Raw genomic sequence first — 15,571 nt, 5'->3', positions numbered from 1 at the left:
CCCAGCCCACTCGCTATGGGCAACAATCGCCCCAAAAACAATTGACAGAGCTAAGCGGCTCTGCAAACAACTCCCGCACCGCGATGCCTCCTCCTACCTTCCCGAACCACAAGCGGCAAGGCTCGAATTGTTTGTCTTTGGACAAGAAGAGATGGGACATGCTGACGACAGCCGCAGTACCTGAGCCGGCATCCAAGAGAAAGACACTCACCGAACGGGCTGGAGAACCCTTGAGAGCTCCTGCTGCTCCGAGATCGAGTGCACCAGTCAATTCCGCAGTCATGTCGGCCGTCCATTCACGAAACCCCTCTGCATTCTCCCAGTCCACCCGAAGTAACTCTTCTCAATCCCGAAACACATCAGCTTCAACTACCTCGTCAACATTTTCAATGAGTGTTGGTAGTGGTATTCGACCACCCGCCGTTCGCCCAACATCGAGCCTTGCCCGCGCGAAGTCAACCCTTGCGAAAGAGAGAGGAATGGGATTGGTCGACTCGAGGCCCGCTACATCACTGGGAACTCGTGGAGGAAGTCAGGATGGACCCAATAACAAACGTATGGTTACAATTTCTGATCCCCTTCTGAGATTTGCTGCCCCTGCCCCATTGAGGAACACAACCGTGCATGTCCACAAGCGAAGTGACCGAAACGTTTCTCCCACGAAAAGATTCGGCCAACCCGTGCGACCGCCACCCATAAGGCGTGAGACGTCACGAACTGTGTCAATAACTGCCCGCATGGCCGAGCTTTCATTGCGTCCCGAAACTCCCAAGGCAAGACCAGCTCGACCAGACAGTCCTTCGAGGCTGCCTCGACCGTCACCATCACCAGCACCTAAAACTCCTCCGATGAAACCCCCTTTCATCCCACAACCATGGCCAAAAGACCCATTTACATCCCCTCGTAAAGCTGGAGGCCCAAAACTAACCAAATTTTCCGATTTAGAAGCCTGGGATCCCGAGGAACAGTACAACAACATGGAGAGAATGTATGAAGACGTTTGCACGCACTACAAGCAAGCAGTGGAAGACAACGTCGAGACAAAAGAAATCAACACTGCCTACAGAACAACGATTGCGAATCTCGAACAGGAACGGAAAGACTTCACAGAATCCATGATCACCCTGAGATGCGAATTGGAGAAAACCAAGTTTCAGCTCGAAGCCGCGGAACGATCAAGTCACGATCTCAAACGGGACTTTGAGGAAGAGGAAGAAGGTCTGAAAAGAGAACATAGGGTCGAAGCCGAGACTATGCGTCAGGCGCATCGAGACGATATGGAGCGGCTCAAGGCCGACAATCGAGAGGAGATGCGAGAGCTGAAACGCAGGCTAGAAGACGAGCTCGAACATGAACGAACCCAAAGATTGCAGGCATTGAGTCAGGTGTCCACGCAAGGAGCACTTGAGAAACAAAGACATATCATGGACCTGGAAACTAAAGAGCAGGAGCTGAGGATCATTTCAAGCGAGGTTGAACGACTCAAAGCCGACCTTGAAAGAGAGAAGATGCTCAACGATGAGCTGCGTCAAAGTCTTAGCTCAGCCGGAAATAACGCTGTTGCTATGGAAGGCGCTCGTCAAGCACTACAAGCTAAGATCGAATTTCTCGAATCAGACAGCAAATCCCAGTCCGAAGCGTATGCAGATATGGAGAAGAGGATGACTGAGGCTCTAGAGAAGGCAGTGGAGTGCGAAGAGAAACTTCGGAAGGAAGAAATGCTTCGTCGAAAGCTACACAACCAAGTACAAGAACTGAAGGGCAACATTCGCGTGTTCTGCCGTGTTCGACCAACAAATGGGGATGATAACGAGGAAACAGCCAAGTTCACATTCCCCGAATGTGATGAGGAGTTGAAAGACATCGAAGTCAAGGGTCCCGAAGAGACCAACAGTCTTGGGAAGGTCACAACAAAGACTTATCCGTTCTCTTTCGACCGGGTGTTCGATCCATCAAGCAACAATGCTGAGATCTTCGAAGAGATCAGTCAACTCATCCAGTCCGCGCTGGACGGATACAATGTTTGCATCTTTGCCTATGGCCAGACAGGATCAGGAAAGACATATACAATGTCGTCTGATGACGGTATGATCCCTCTTGCCCTGAGGCAAATTTACAGCACAAGCAAGGAACTTGGAAGCAGAGGGTGGACCTATACAATGAAGGGCAGCTTCGTGGAAGTTTACAATGAGGAGCTGAGAGACTTGCTCGGCAAAGATGGCGACAACGAGAAAGGAGCCAAGAAGCACGAGATTCGTCACGACATGGCGACTTGCGAAACGACTATAACAGATGTGACCACTCTCAGCCTGGACAATCAAGAGCGAGTGGAAGGTATACTATCTCAAGCGATGTCACGGAGGTCCGTCGCCGCAACAAAGGCCAATGAGCGGAGTAGTCGAAGCCATTCCGTGTTCATTCTCAAGCTATCCGGGCACAACTCCATCACAGGCAAATCCTGCAAAGGTACGCTCAACCTGGTCGACCTGGCTGGCTCTGAACGTTTGTCACATTCCAAAGTTGAAGGCGCTCGCCTGAAAGAGACGCAAAACATCAACAAGTCGTTGTCGTGCCTTGGTGATGTGATTGGGGCCTTGGGCCAGCAACAGGTGGCCGGGGGTGTCAGCGGCAGAGAGAGTGTCAATGGGACGTCAGCCTCTGCTGGAGCACATATCCCGTACCGCAACAGCAAGCTGACGTATCTCCTGCAATTCAGTCTGGGAGGCAATAGTAAGACGTTGATGTTTGTGATGGTTGCACCGGAGAAAAAGTGTCTTTCGAAAACGATCACCAGTCTCAAGTTCGCTGACAAAGTGAGCCGGACCAGGATTGGAGTTGCGAGAAGAACAAGTGGAAAGTGAAGGACAGCAATTTCTTGTCTTTGGAGTGTTGGATTTGATGGTCTTAGCGGGCGTCTTCGTGTTTTGCTTAACGACTACAATATCATGACTTGGAAAGAGGCTGTGAACTAGGATTACCATACAAGATTAACTTGTGACGCTGACCTAACCTTCTTGATGTTTAGTAACCATTGCCGTTCTAGATCTATTATAGCTTCGATGGCCTTTCTTTCCTCTGCTCGCCCTTCAGATCCTTCACGATATGTCTGGAGATCCACTCGGCAATACCCATCGTACTGACCATGGGGTTCACGCCACTCGCAGAAGGAAAGACACTCGCATCCGCGACATACAGACCCTCCACGCCCCAGACTTTACCTTTCGAATCGACCACGCCAGTCTTACTTGACGAACTCATCCGGCATGTACCCATCTGGTGGGCCGAGCCGATCATGCACGAGTCCGGCGTCGATATGCCCAGCGCGCGCGCTGCATCCAGCCATGCTGTGAATGAAGCCTCATCGTCATCAACATCCTCATTATCGGCATCCTCGGGCACTGACGTCGATGGCCTAATCCACCGATCAAGAAGCGGATGGACAGTATCAATCTCCAGAGCACCCATGACGAACGCGATCCTCGCGCCCTCAAGTTGTCCCTCGAGAAGATGTTTCCTATCGCGCTCCGACGGTGTATACGCAATGCGTACTCTCTTTCTCGCAGGATCTTTTGGATCGATATAAACTTTCCCAGTTCCCGTGTCGCGAGCGATGGAAATGAAACCCGTTGAGAACCCGTGCTTGGCGATGGCCAATTTATACTCGATCGCCGAGGACGTTGGGTCCGCTTTACTCACGCGGAATGGTACACCGGGCAGACCATACCCTGGCGTAGAGCAAATGACTTCGATTTTGGCACCGTGGTGCGCACCGTCGAGGTTATCCAGCTCGGTTACGGCAACGGTCAGAATCGCACCTTCCCAAGGGTTCGTGCGCTGAGGCCACGTCGCCCAGACTTGTGTGGAGGGGTGGAGGTGCAGGTTGCTGCCAATGTGGGAGTTCTTGATGCCGCTTCGTTGCAGGACGGCGGGGGAGTGCAGTGTGCCGGCGGCGACGATGACGCGCGAGGCAGAAATATTGAGTGTACGGGTCATCTTGCGGTCGCGCGATGTCCATGTTGCGCGGACGCCGGTTGCCCTTGTGCGATCTGGGGAGAAGGTGATTTCGTCGACGAAGGCGCCTTCGACGAATTCGGCGCTGTGGGATGCGGCGTCGGGGAACCAACAGTTCGCAGGACCTTGCTTTGTAGCACTGGCGCAGCCGTATGTGCAGTAACCGCAGTGGTGTCGTTTGGACGCGGTGTTCTGGGGCACGATTTCGACGGCCATGCCGAGACGGCGCGCGCCTTCGAGGAGGGTTTGATTGGCGAAGTTGTGCTCGATGTTGTTTAGGGCAGAAGGGTCGTTGGACCGCGCGACGCCCATTCGCTCACAGACTGTGTCGAGACAGTCTTGGTACTCACTTGATAGGAAGTGTGGGAGATTGTTGGATGCCCAGTCTTTGCGTACGCCGTGCTGTGGTTGCAAGGAGGCTGACCAGTTGACTGTGCCGCCGCCGCCGAAGGTGCTTCCGGCGAGGACGAGTGTGGATCCGTCGTCCGACACGACTGTGCCGCCGTTCTCCATGAGGTGCTCCGCGGCGGTGCCCATGTCCATTGGGAAGTGCGTCGAGGCGAAGTGGTAGGATTTCTCTAGGATGAGACATTTCAGTCCTGCACGGGAGAGGTGCGAGGCTGTCACGCCTGCGCCACAGCCTGAGCCGATGATGACGACGTCGGTGGTTAGGGTGGTCGCGCTGGACGCCGAGCTGAAGTCGTGGAAGGTGAAGGCGTAGCTGTCGCTGCGCTCGATGTGCCGTGGGATAGCAGGGAAGTCGAGAATGCGTGGGATTGAAGGAGAGTTGACGACATAGGAGAAGCGCGCGAGGGTGCTGAAAGCGCGGTAGACGGCACGCAGTGGTGCAAGGCGAGAATTGGGCCAACTCAGTACGATGCGCGTGCGTGTTGCAAGGTCTTGGGTATGGATCGGTGATGAGGAGCCTGTCAGCAGGTAGGAACCGACAGTTGTGTTGAGCGTGGAGAGGATGAAAGCCAGGCCCTGCGCGTCCGCGGGAGGGACGTAGAGCTTGAACTTGCGGGAGACGGTCTCTTTGAAGGCCGAGTTGGAGATGATGTCTTCGGAGAGGAAGGCTCTGGCGTCGTCGTCGGATGCGCCATCGGGGAGATAACGTCCAAGTCGTGAGATGGCGTTGTTGATGTCAGTAGATGATACTGATAGTGATTCGGTTGTAATGGAAGGGGCGAAGACTTCGAGTATGGAGTAGAGAATGTCCCACTGGACTTTGGTGAAGACTTCTTCCTCTGGGGCTTCGGTGAGAGGAGATGGGAGAGACGCCAAGCTGGAGAGATTCTCTATTTGAGACATGACTGCTGATGAATGGGAGGGTGTGTTTCCCAAATGATTAGTCTTTCTGTAATCGAGCGACGGAAGATATAATAGATATGTGCCGTAATTTGCTGATGGACAGCTGGTGGTGAGACGTCCTGCCGTCGGTTTGCCTCTGATCACGGATCACAGTGCCCACGGGCAGGGTATCATCGGATATTGCGCATGGCAGTTGTCCAACATATCGGGATGTCACGAAGGAGAGAACCAAACAGGAAAGTAAAGTAAGCAGATACAGGGACTTCAGCCTCAAGGAGCAAGAGGTCTTTTTGAAGTCTTACTCTGGGGTTGATTTGGGGCACTTGGGCGGGATGGGTATTGAATGGAGTTCCCATAAGCTCCCCACACGGGTCATTGACAGACTTGAGGCGCCCATCCGGCCTACCAAGTCGAGTTAGCCTCCGGTTAGCTTTGCACGCCTCGCATCCAGGTCATATTGATTACCGCGTGAGGATGCGAGTGCAGGTGTGGTTGGTCGGAAATGATCAAACTAGGCTACGTTGTTGGATCTTGGGCTTGGAGTTCACCATAGTACTGTAGCTTGCCACTTCCGTTGCAGTCTGTTGATAATGTTCTTCTGGTCCAACTTTGGATGGAGATGAGATGGAAAAAGCATAAACCAGATACGCGATACGGAGAGAGATACGGTGCCATTCAAGATGGGCTGGCTGGATATGTGCCAGTAGCCGAGGTCCAGATTTTCTCTACATAGCACACGTGCGACTTCATGAATGATCCAGGGACCAGAACCTTCACTAAGTGATCGAAATGACCAGGTCCCACAGGCGATGTGAAGGATGGAGTCATGCATGGGTGGCAGGAGATGTGTCAGCGCCAGGATCAATGGGAATCCCCAATTTACATCCTTCGTAAGCAGCTAGATATGGGGTACTGGTGGGTTGGTCGTTCTTTGAGACACATTACATGCCTGCGTGGCAACGCAGCATCAAGATAACCCGCTGATAACCGGTGATGGGCATATTGCGTATCTCGTAGTCTTCGTGTTGGTCATCCCTCTGCTTGGGTGTCATAGGCGTTCGATTTATGCTTGGGCTCAAATCGGAAGTCCTTGTGTGCAGGCCCGAGGAACATCTCGCTGTCGTCCAGATTAGCTTCAAAAGATAACAGACGCTTGCAACCCTTTCTTACCTCAGCTTGATCCAGTCTTTGAAGTTGTCACTGGCCATCAAAGTCTCTAGCTCATCTCTGCCCCTGTATCGTGGAGGCCGATCTTGAATGTTGGGCGGCAGATACTCCAGTAATCCGACCGGCACGTAGCGACATGCAAAACTCAACCATTCCAGCAAGAACCGTCGAGTCTGTCCAACACCAATCTCATCGCTTCCCCATGCTTCCAAACCATACCGACAGAATCGTTCGATAAATTGCAGTCTTTCCGACGATGACTTGTCAAGGTATTGGCCTGCTGCAATCTCTTCGAAAAGCCAAGGCTTGATCAGTGCTCCTCGGGCTGCCATGACTCCATCTACTTTTGCGTGGTTGATGTGGTCATAGTAATGCTCGTGAGAATACACGTCACCGTTTCCAACGAAAAAGACCTTGCCATTCCTTGAACGTTGATGTCCATTGGGTTGGTCGCGCTCGTCCGGTTCGTGTATAGTATCAGCCAGGGCGTCCGATTTCGCATTGAGATTCTTGATCAATGCCGCCGTCTCGGTGATGTAATCCCAGTCAGCCGACTTCGTGTATCTTTGCTCTCTTGTTCGGCCGTGCAGTGTAATGGCTGCAACGCCGCAAGGAACACGTCCGCTCTGCTCGCTGCCCAGGACAAGTCTTTCTACCAGCTTCTGCGCAGTTGGCTGCTTGTTCTTCGTACCAGTACGAATCTTGACCGTGACGGGTGTCTCGCCGGAGACGGCGTTCATGCCTCGCAACATCTTCTCCAGCTTGGGAGGTGTGTCCATGAGTGCTGAACCTGCTCCGTCTCTGTAGACCAGGTCGATGGGACAACCCACGTTGAGGTCGACCACGCGTAGACCCTTTGGAAGTAAGGTTGTCAACACTTCTGTGGCTTTAATGGCTAACCACGGTTTATTGGCAGCAATCTGAGCCCCAAAGCAGAGATCTTGACTCTGTTTGTAGTCGTACACGATGTTCTCGCCGTTCTTCATTGTGAATGTTGGTGGTTGCACGTCCGATTCGTGTGCTTTCATCAACGCCCACTCAGATTTCTGGCCCTGCAATATGGGTAAGGACATGGCCATCTCAGAATAGGTGAACACTGCTCCTAACGAGCTACACAATCTCCTGTATGGTAGGTTGCCCTGAGTTGTCAAGGGAGCAAGGACTGGCGTCTCGACTCCAAAATACAATTTGCGCTTCTCGGACGGCCGCAGCGGAGGATCTTGGAATGACGCTCTGGCGTCTCTTTTGGCCTCCCCACCGGCTTCTATTGGACCAGGACCAGGCTCTGGCGACGAAGAGTTGCGCATTGTGCCATTATCCGGCCCGACTTTGTTGTCTCGCCCGCGCCCTTGAGCAGAGGTATTTTGAGATTGCGACTCGAGCCACTTCAAGAATTTATCCGACTTGGGAGTTGAGATTTTCTTCTTGGTCAATTGGATCCGTTGCTCAGGAGTGAGGATATTCGCCACACCAGCCTCTTCCTCCTCGGTCGAAGTTTGTGAATACTTTGCCATTCGCTCTTCGTCTTCTAGCAGTACAAGTTCCTTCCGACCATCACCTCGGTCGATCTCCTTCGAATGAGACCCGACGAAACGACATTTCCAGCCCACGGGGCACCTGCCTTTCGTGTCCCAGACCGGGCAAAGACCATTGAAGGTGGTTAGATCTTCACGCTTGTGTTCCTGCAAGTACTTGCGTACGTTATGCTCGTAACGACATTTGTCCCCGAACGTACACGGGTCGGGCGAGAATTCAGGTTTGTGGACGCGAGTAGAACATAAGCCTACCTCGTCTCTTGAATTTCCAAAGTCGCGAGCTTTGTTCTGTCCAGTCTTTTTGTCACGACGTTTGTTCTTTGAGTACATTTGACCAGCAGGTTGTCTGTCCTGGTGATGAAAAGCTTCGGCAGCGTCATCGTCAGCTTCGTTCCCCGTCGGTTTTGGATCCAGCACATCATCTTGTGCCTTGATTAGATAGTCCTCTTTGACAGGTGCTGCTCCTCTACGACGCTTGTCGTCTCTAGCATCAAGCTTCGAGTCTACAGCGTCCGTGTCATCAGCCTTGCGCTTGGATGGAGATTGTGCCTGAGCAATTGCAGTCTGAAGGTTACCAGAGGTGGCAGAATGGACATCTGAGCCACCATTCACCGGTGGCTGAGCCTGATCTGAAGTAGTCTCGGCCATTTCTCGATTTCAGCTTGTCAGGCCTCAATTTGTGTCGGAGCCACTCATCTATAATGTGAGGGGTTACTGCCGCAACGACTAGCACGTATATCAAGCAAGCAATGAAGTAAAGTTGGTTGTCAGCGAATCGAAGGTCAGGTCAAGGCAAGTTACTAATGTGTTGTCTCAGTTCTCAGACAGATATAGCAGGATTGGCGAGCCAATCAAAAAATTCAGCAGAATTATTTGCCAAACGAGTCTAAGCTAAAAGGATTAGTGCCTATGCACTGTCACGTGAGCCTCATGGGTCTGAGAACTGAGACAACCAATGTAGGAATGGCGCCTGCCAAGCCGAAGTGAATTCGGAGACTCCGAAGATTTGCCGCCACCTATTCCTCGAGGCCCTCTCACTAGCGCTCTCTGCAAAGTAGAGAACCTGAGAAGGCGATTACTATGTCAAACTTGCACGGTATTATTCATTCAGGTCAATTTGGTTCAGGTGAGAATGCACTTGTTTCCTTCTTACCATCCGCTCATGATCTGCCCAAGAACTGCATGGCATGGCCTCAGGGCGACACCAAGCGCCTGACGCGCAATCTTTCATGCAGGGTCATCTTGAAAAGGCCGGCGACCATAGTACGAGGTCGTATTGTTGCACCGTGGATTTCAGATTGATAATTATTGTTTATTGCTCGCGTGCCACTGGTCCTGTTTCGGTAGCAGTGGACACCTCTCGTCTAGGATGGGCTTGCCCAGGTGACCAGGTGAGAGGGGGGCAACGGTGGGCATCATAATACAGACGAGTTCTAGAAGGTCAGTGTCAGCTTGCAGTTGTACCACAGAAGCGTCAATTTGGCAGGATACACTGGACAAGTGCCCTTTGATCTATGTGTCTATCCGTGGTGCATGAACACCCTGACACGACTATGCTAGCTGAGTAACACAAGCGTACCTTCGTGGCTGGTGTTCCTTCACTTATAGACTCGAGATTTAAAGACCATGATAGCTTTGGCACAGAACGGGCCAATTGGCGTTGTAATCGTAGTCACTCGGTAATTGTCTATGCTTCCTATAGCTCGTCATGATCGGCAGTTCCGAAGCTCATTTATTGTCTTGGTGATCGACGAAATATCGCCGGAGCCCGGGTGGATTTCGTTTGGCAGAGCTTCGAATGCCTTTGGAAATGGGAAATGGACAGTGGCCAAAATGTACATTTTCAACAGTCAAGAGTACTACATCGTACATCGAGGAACAAAAGCCCTTCACGGTGACAAGGCTCCCAGTTGCCACGCACGGATGTCTCGGCCTCGCCATGCCTCGGCAGGCTACAGCCTCGAGGGTGTCAGCCTTACGCAGTGTGTCCACGTACCTGGGCACATGTCCGAGATGAACGGGTTTCGCCGGAGCTCGCCCACGCTCGCCAGATTGGGCACGATTAACTAATAATGAAGATTTCACGGGCGGCACCGTGTTGACTTCAGCCATAGACAGCGATTTTTGTTTGCTTCTCGGGACAGTTTTCCTTCAGACACTCGGGGCTCCAACGTCGACGCTTTACACGGGAGGGGCGCCCCCCTCGACCCAGATTGCTGGAGTCCAAGGGCAACGTCTTGCCTTCATCCGGACATCTAGCGCTCTCCGTCGCCCGTACCTGCGTCTGATCGAGTGATTTATTAGTCATGTTTTCCACTTCCTTTCCAACAAATTTTACGCTGCTGGTATGTGAGGCGTTGGCAGCAAGTCGTTGCGGCAGCCAAAACAGTAAACATCCGGAACGCTGAGTGAAAGCTTTGCGTCGATCGGCCTCATTCCAGATGTGCCGCCGTTTAGCTCTTGTCCTGTTCCAATCATTGCTCAAATGGAAACAATAACAATGCCATAATTGCAGTTATTCCGGGGCAGGAGGCCGAAATGACACTGACAGTAGCTCGGTACGTCGGTCCGTATCATTTATCGAGAAAGTGGGTGAGAGAACTCACATATGCGGGAGTCCTCCGTAGCCCTTAACTTAGGCTTTCGAGGTCTGACCGCCGACCTGCCGTACACCGACAAATGGCGACAAGGCTCGTTTAGGCCTTGGCCAAACGCCTAATTAACCCAAATGTCAGTCCTTTGCATCACCATGAACGAATCATGATGGCACCTCAACCTGATGGCAGTCTTGCAGGCTTGATAGCAACAACTATCTTTCCTTGATACGAGGAGTGAGATAAGTACCTTCGTAGATGGCATCAACCTGCTAGGTTAATCCTTTCGCATAGGATTGCAGCGATTTTGCATATTAGCAGTCGTCATGGTCTGACGAAGGAGGGATGCCACAGCCACATCCGAATGCACTAGGTCAACATCCAGCTTCGAGAAGCCCGCGGACCTGACTTGCCACGTGACACATCCATGGGATCTCTGGAAGATGCTGCATTCCATGTCTGTACGAGTCGTATTTGGTGATATGAAGTTGTTCATGCACACCACGGACACGCACTCTCTGGGCGCCGCAGATACGAGTACATGAAGTATCGGAACTGGTTGGGGGCACGCATCCTACACCCACTCTGACTAGGAGTAGTTTGGACTAATACCGATAGGGTGATAGTCGCCTTTGTGGAAGAAAGAGCCCTGTCCGACGGTCCTGCAGATGATATATGTGGGTAAAGTATCCAGACTGACGATTCGTAAGGACCTTGCCGGAAGGAGCACCTACGCTGGATTGGCAACGCTTCAACCTCGAAACTTCGAAATTGACTCCCGGACGGCCCACTAGGGAAGGATTTGGTTATAGTGCAAGGTTCTTGATGGAGTCTTGTTGAGCATTGAAGATGAGGATGGATTTTGTTTTGTACAAACCATAATTCAGTAGTCCATGAGAGACTCCAAAGGCGTACTGTGTCGGGACCCCTTCCATTGCTGAAGAGATCCGTAAAGCAACGATCGATGAAGCCACCCCAGTAGAAGAACCGTCATTCTACCTGTCATCTGTCAGCTTTATTCTCTTGGACTGCCAACCAGACTGGGATGTAACAGCAAACAATTGTGTCGTACGCATGCCAACGTTTGGGCATGGGAAAGCTTGCGCCCAACCAGGCAAGCATGCCGTCTGGCAAGATGCCTGGTTCGAGCAAGAATCAGTAAGCCTGCCTCGTCGCCTTCAAAGCTGTACTGTGTATGCAAGATGACAGCCAAAAGCACGCCCTTTTAACACATCGATCCGACTTAGGCTAGTCCTCGGATATATGCTGAATTTACCGCTTAAAGAAAGGCTCTGTGCAGTGATTGCCTCCCTATGGATGTAATGGCTGTCGAGCATATGCGACATCATGCGTCAATGCTCGCTACTAGTTGACTAGTGACCGATAAAGTGACGGTCTTTTGTTCAAGCGACAGCTGGAGCAAACAGCCGACCTGGGGAACCAAGTCAGCCAGATTACCTGTAACAGCCATGACTTGGTCTGCATCTGGTCAGTCAATTCGATCATAAATCTGGCATCCTGGTGTTTGTTGTTGAAGATATCCCGCCCTCCGATGCAGGCAATCACACGCGATGGAGCCTCCAGCGAGCTTGAATCGGAAGAGAGAGTGGGACGGTGGGTGGGCGAGGGGTCCGATGGAGGATGGACGGGCAAATGCATAGCGGAAATGATGGAAAGATATCCACAAATTAATCCTGGGCCTAAGAGACCCTTGGCCGGCTGTAACTGTAGGCCAGGGCTGCCACTCGTAGGCTCGCGCTCATCATCAGTGCTTTCGAGTTTCGCCCAAAAGGCTAAACCCTCGGGCCTCACTAGTTGGTTGGCTACCACCAGGCTACCAAACTGGTCCTGACTCGACTCTGCCATTATTACACTTGGCTTCCTTTCTCATCGTCTTCTTCCTCTCAATACTAACCTTACCACGATATCCTTTGAGAATCACCTCTACCTTATCCCAGGATATACGCCGCCATACTGTGCCAGTAGCCTCGTGTCAAGGCTCCTCTGTGTCCCATCCGTCGCTCATTTCCGCCGCCGTCAGACTCGTTTCACACCGCGCCTCACAATACCCGAGCCCGGGCCCATAACGTCACCGCCTTCTAATCAACATACGCAACAAAGGAGGCCGCTCCTTAGTTCTTTGTAGATAAGGAAGACCATTGTTGAAAAGTCTATGTTGGATTACGAAGAAAGTCCTCCGCCACTACATCACTCGCCTTCTCCGAGTGATCAGTCGCAGTTCACCTCCCGAGATACAACTCCCGTTACCCCGGTCGGCAGCGGGCCTACGCTTGGAAAGAAGACAGAGAAGGATTGTCTTCCGTGGTCCAAGAAACCCATCAGCGTTGGACGGACTACCACAAGGCTCTGCCTCGACACATCTCTGCTCGAGCCTGACTTTAACGACAGCACCTTTCCGACCTTTGGCGCATCGCCACCAGCCCGGGGCATGGCGAGTGCTGCCAACCCACTTAACATATCGACAAGACAGACTTCAACCTCACCGCGCGGCAATCAGCCGTCCAATTTGACCTCAGCCTTGCAACGTAGTGACAGTGAAGAGAAACGCAAAATGGCCAACCTCCACCCAGAAACCGCGCTCAACCGGGCAATCCCCCAAATGCCCTCCAATGCCTCCGATGACTTTGCAAAATTCGAGCGTGGTGCTCGACCCATTTCAATGAAGGGAGCGTCCAACAATCAACAGGCCAGACGCGAAAGCATAGCACAGAGCCTAAACCAGGGCATGAGCTGGGGAGGAATATCTGTAGGGAGTTGGATCAGAGATGAGTAAGTCACCTACGCGAAAGCGCCACGTTGTGTCCTGTATCGTCCTGACGTGAATAGTATGATGATATCCGGGACCTCACCTTTCACCTTCAACTCGCCGTCTTATCACTCCTCATCTTACCTACCCAAACTCGAAGCCAATTTCATGAAAGATTTTTCCTGCTGTGGCCTAACACTACCAACTCTCCATGATCTGCTGCAGCACTACGAAGAAGCCCATGCTCAGAAAGATCCCATGCACCCTGGAAACAACCAACAACCCTTGCCTGACAGCCGAGCAGCACTTGCAGCTACGACCGCAGCCCAGGTCCAACAAGAAGCTCAACAGCGAAGCCAACAGCAAACATCTCAGAATGCTCCAGGTCGGCCGTTTGGTTCGCAGCAGGTTGCTCCACAAAACACCCAGCGGCAGACGGGCTTCTCTAGCACGCTTCAGACAATACCTGACATGGACACGGTTGAAGATATGGAGATGGATGACATTGACGGAGCCGACGAGACGACACCACCACCAAACTTGTACACTCAGAATCAAAATCAAACTTCACCTCAAACCTCATTCAACACTTCCGCGCAACCACAGATTCCCCAACTGAATACAAACATGATGCAAGGACATCAAGCCTATCGTCAGTCCACTCCCAACACCCCCGTGACGGCTGGTCGATCCACCTTTCAAGGCAACAACGCTTCCTCCACCCTCATGGCCAATCCAATGCAACAGTTTCAGGATCTCCAAAGCGCATATCGCGGCACCCCGGACTCTTCAGCACCGGGCACGCCTGGCGAGCTGGATGATGGGCTCATGGACGGCATGGATGACATGACAATGTCTAACAACAACCTATTCAACGGTCTCCCTAACTTTGGAAACTTTGGTTTCGGCATGAATAATGATATGATTGATCTTTGTATCGACGAGCCAGCCAAAAGACTCTTCTCGAATGGCAATCAAGGTATGCAAGGACAGAATGTGATCCACAGTCGATTGGGGTCCGGGCAGTATGGTCCTGATAGCGATATAGCCCGGACCATCCGTGAACGTCAAGCTCAGGCTGGATTACCCGATACCACAACGAACATCGCTCCTCACGAGGAGCCGAAGCCGTTCCGGTGCCCTGTCATTGGTTGCGAGAAAGCGTACAAAAACCAGAATGGCCTCAAATACCACAAAGCTGTAAGTCGTGTCCCTGATCTTTCATGTTTCCTTTGGTCCTAACCCTGTATGCAGCATGGGCATAACAACCAACGACTCCACGAAAATGGGGATGGCACATTTTCCATCGTCGACCCAGATACTCAAGCGCCATATCCTGGCACACAGGGTATGGAAAAGGAAAAGCCTTACAAGTGTGACGTTTGCCAGAAGCGTTACAAGAATCTGAATGGACTCAAATACCACAAGACGCATTCTCCGCCATGCAACCCAGAACTACAGCTGAATGCGAACAAAGGTTCAACATTGGGGATGCCCAACATGATGGGTGGCGGGAACATGGGAGCTGGACTCCAAGGAGATCTAAGCATGATGTGAGATGATATCTGGGTCACTACCAGTGATGAACATATCCTTTCCGACCCCGTTGGCTAGCATTGGCTGCCGCCAGGAGTCTATTATACCCAGTTTTGCGTACTAATGATGCGGATCACGGCCTGATCAGCAGAGAGGCCCTGCACGCTTCCCCGGGCTTGAAGAAGAGGCGGAATTGCCTGTTTATGAACGGAAGATTCTTGCAAAATGTTTTACTTAATGATCGGTGCATTCACGGAAGGCAATCTATGCAAGAGGCTATCGATGACGGCGTAGAGTTGTGTCTTGGATACGAGCACAGAAATCAGCATAGAGACTCGGTTTGTGGATTACGAAAAAAGTCGATTTTGCATGGGCGGACAGCGGCGTTCAAGTTTCAAAAAAAGACGAAATAGAAGGACGAGGACGCTGGAGGATCTGAGATACCCCCTTTTGTTCAGTCTCTCGAGTCAGAGAGCATTATCTGGGAGGCATGTCTCAAGTTCCTGGCGATGGTGATGCACACAGGTAGTTTCTACTACCAAGAGTGGATGTGTCGCGATGACAAGGCTTTATCACAGGAAGGCTATCATCATGCAGTTCTGCATAGACACTTCCTGCTATGAGGAGCTTTGGAGTTTATGGCGCCAGGT

At 51.9% G+C, this 15,571-nt stretch overlaps 4 protein-coding genes across 4 annotated transcripts; 2 read left to right on the top strand and 2 right to left on the bottom strand.

Moving 5' to 3' along the window:
- Nucleotides 1-281: 281 nt before the first annotated feature.
- EDD37DRAFT_570876 (kinesin family member C1) lies at nt 282-2,861 on the top strand (the record flags this gene model as incomplete). Its single annotated transcript, XM_062814304.1, has 1 exon — nt 282-2,861. The coding sequence occupies one exon, from the start codon at nt 282-284 to the stop codon at nt 2,859-2,861; it is 2,580 nt and encodes an 859-aa protein (XP_062665574.1).
- Nucleotides 2,787-5,407, bottom strand: EDD37DRAFT_204300 (putative long chain fatty alcohol oxidase). The gene has a single exon (XM_062810215.1). The coding sequence runs from the start codon at nt 5,320-5,322 to the stop codon at nt 3,049-3,051; it is 2,274 nt and encodes a 757-aa protein (XP_062665573.1). The 5' UTR covers nt 5,323-5,407; the 3' UTR covers nt 2,787-3,048.
- An 845-nt stretch (nt 5,408-6,252) lies between these two features.
- EDD37DRAFT_204227 (tRNA-dihydrouridine synthase 3) lies at nt 6,253-8,830 on the bottom strand. The gene is made up of 3 exons (XM_062810212.1): nt 8,600-8,830; nt 6,493-8,527; nt 6,253-6,439 (listed from the first exon to the last, which is right to left on the bottom strand). The coding sequence occupies exons 1-3, from the start codon at nt 8,670-8,672 to the stop codon at nt 6,352-6,354; spliced, it is 2,196 nt and encodes a 731-aa protein (XP_062665572.1). The 5' UTR covers nt 8,673-8,830; the 3' UTR covers nt 6,253-6,351.
- A 3,808-nt stretch (nt 8,831-12,638) lies between these two features.
- EDD37DRAFT_204119 (uncharacterized protein) lies at nt 12,639-15,033 on the top strand. The gene is made up of 3 exons (XM_062810210.1): nt 12,639-13,408; nt 13,466-14,585; nt 14,640-15,033. The coding sequence occupies exons 1-3, from the start codon at nt 12,792-12,794 to the stop codon at nt 14,940-14,942; spliced, it is 2,040 nt and encodes a 679-aa protein (XP_062665571.1). The 5' UTR covers nt 12,639-12,791; the 3' UTR covers nt 14,943-15,033.
- The last annotated feature ends 538 nt before the right edge of the window (nt 15,034-15,571 follow it).

This window comes from Exophiala viscosa, assembly GCF_022695815.1.
Source record: "Exophiala viscosa unplaced genomic scaffold EDD37scaffold_16, whole genome shotgun sequence".
Lineage (NCBI taxonomy): Eukaryota > Fungi > Ascomycota > Eurotiomycetes > Chaetothyriales > Herpotrichiellaceae > Exophiala > Exophiala viscosa.
This window is presented reverse-complemented; position numbering and strand designations above follow the sequence as displayed.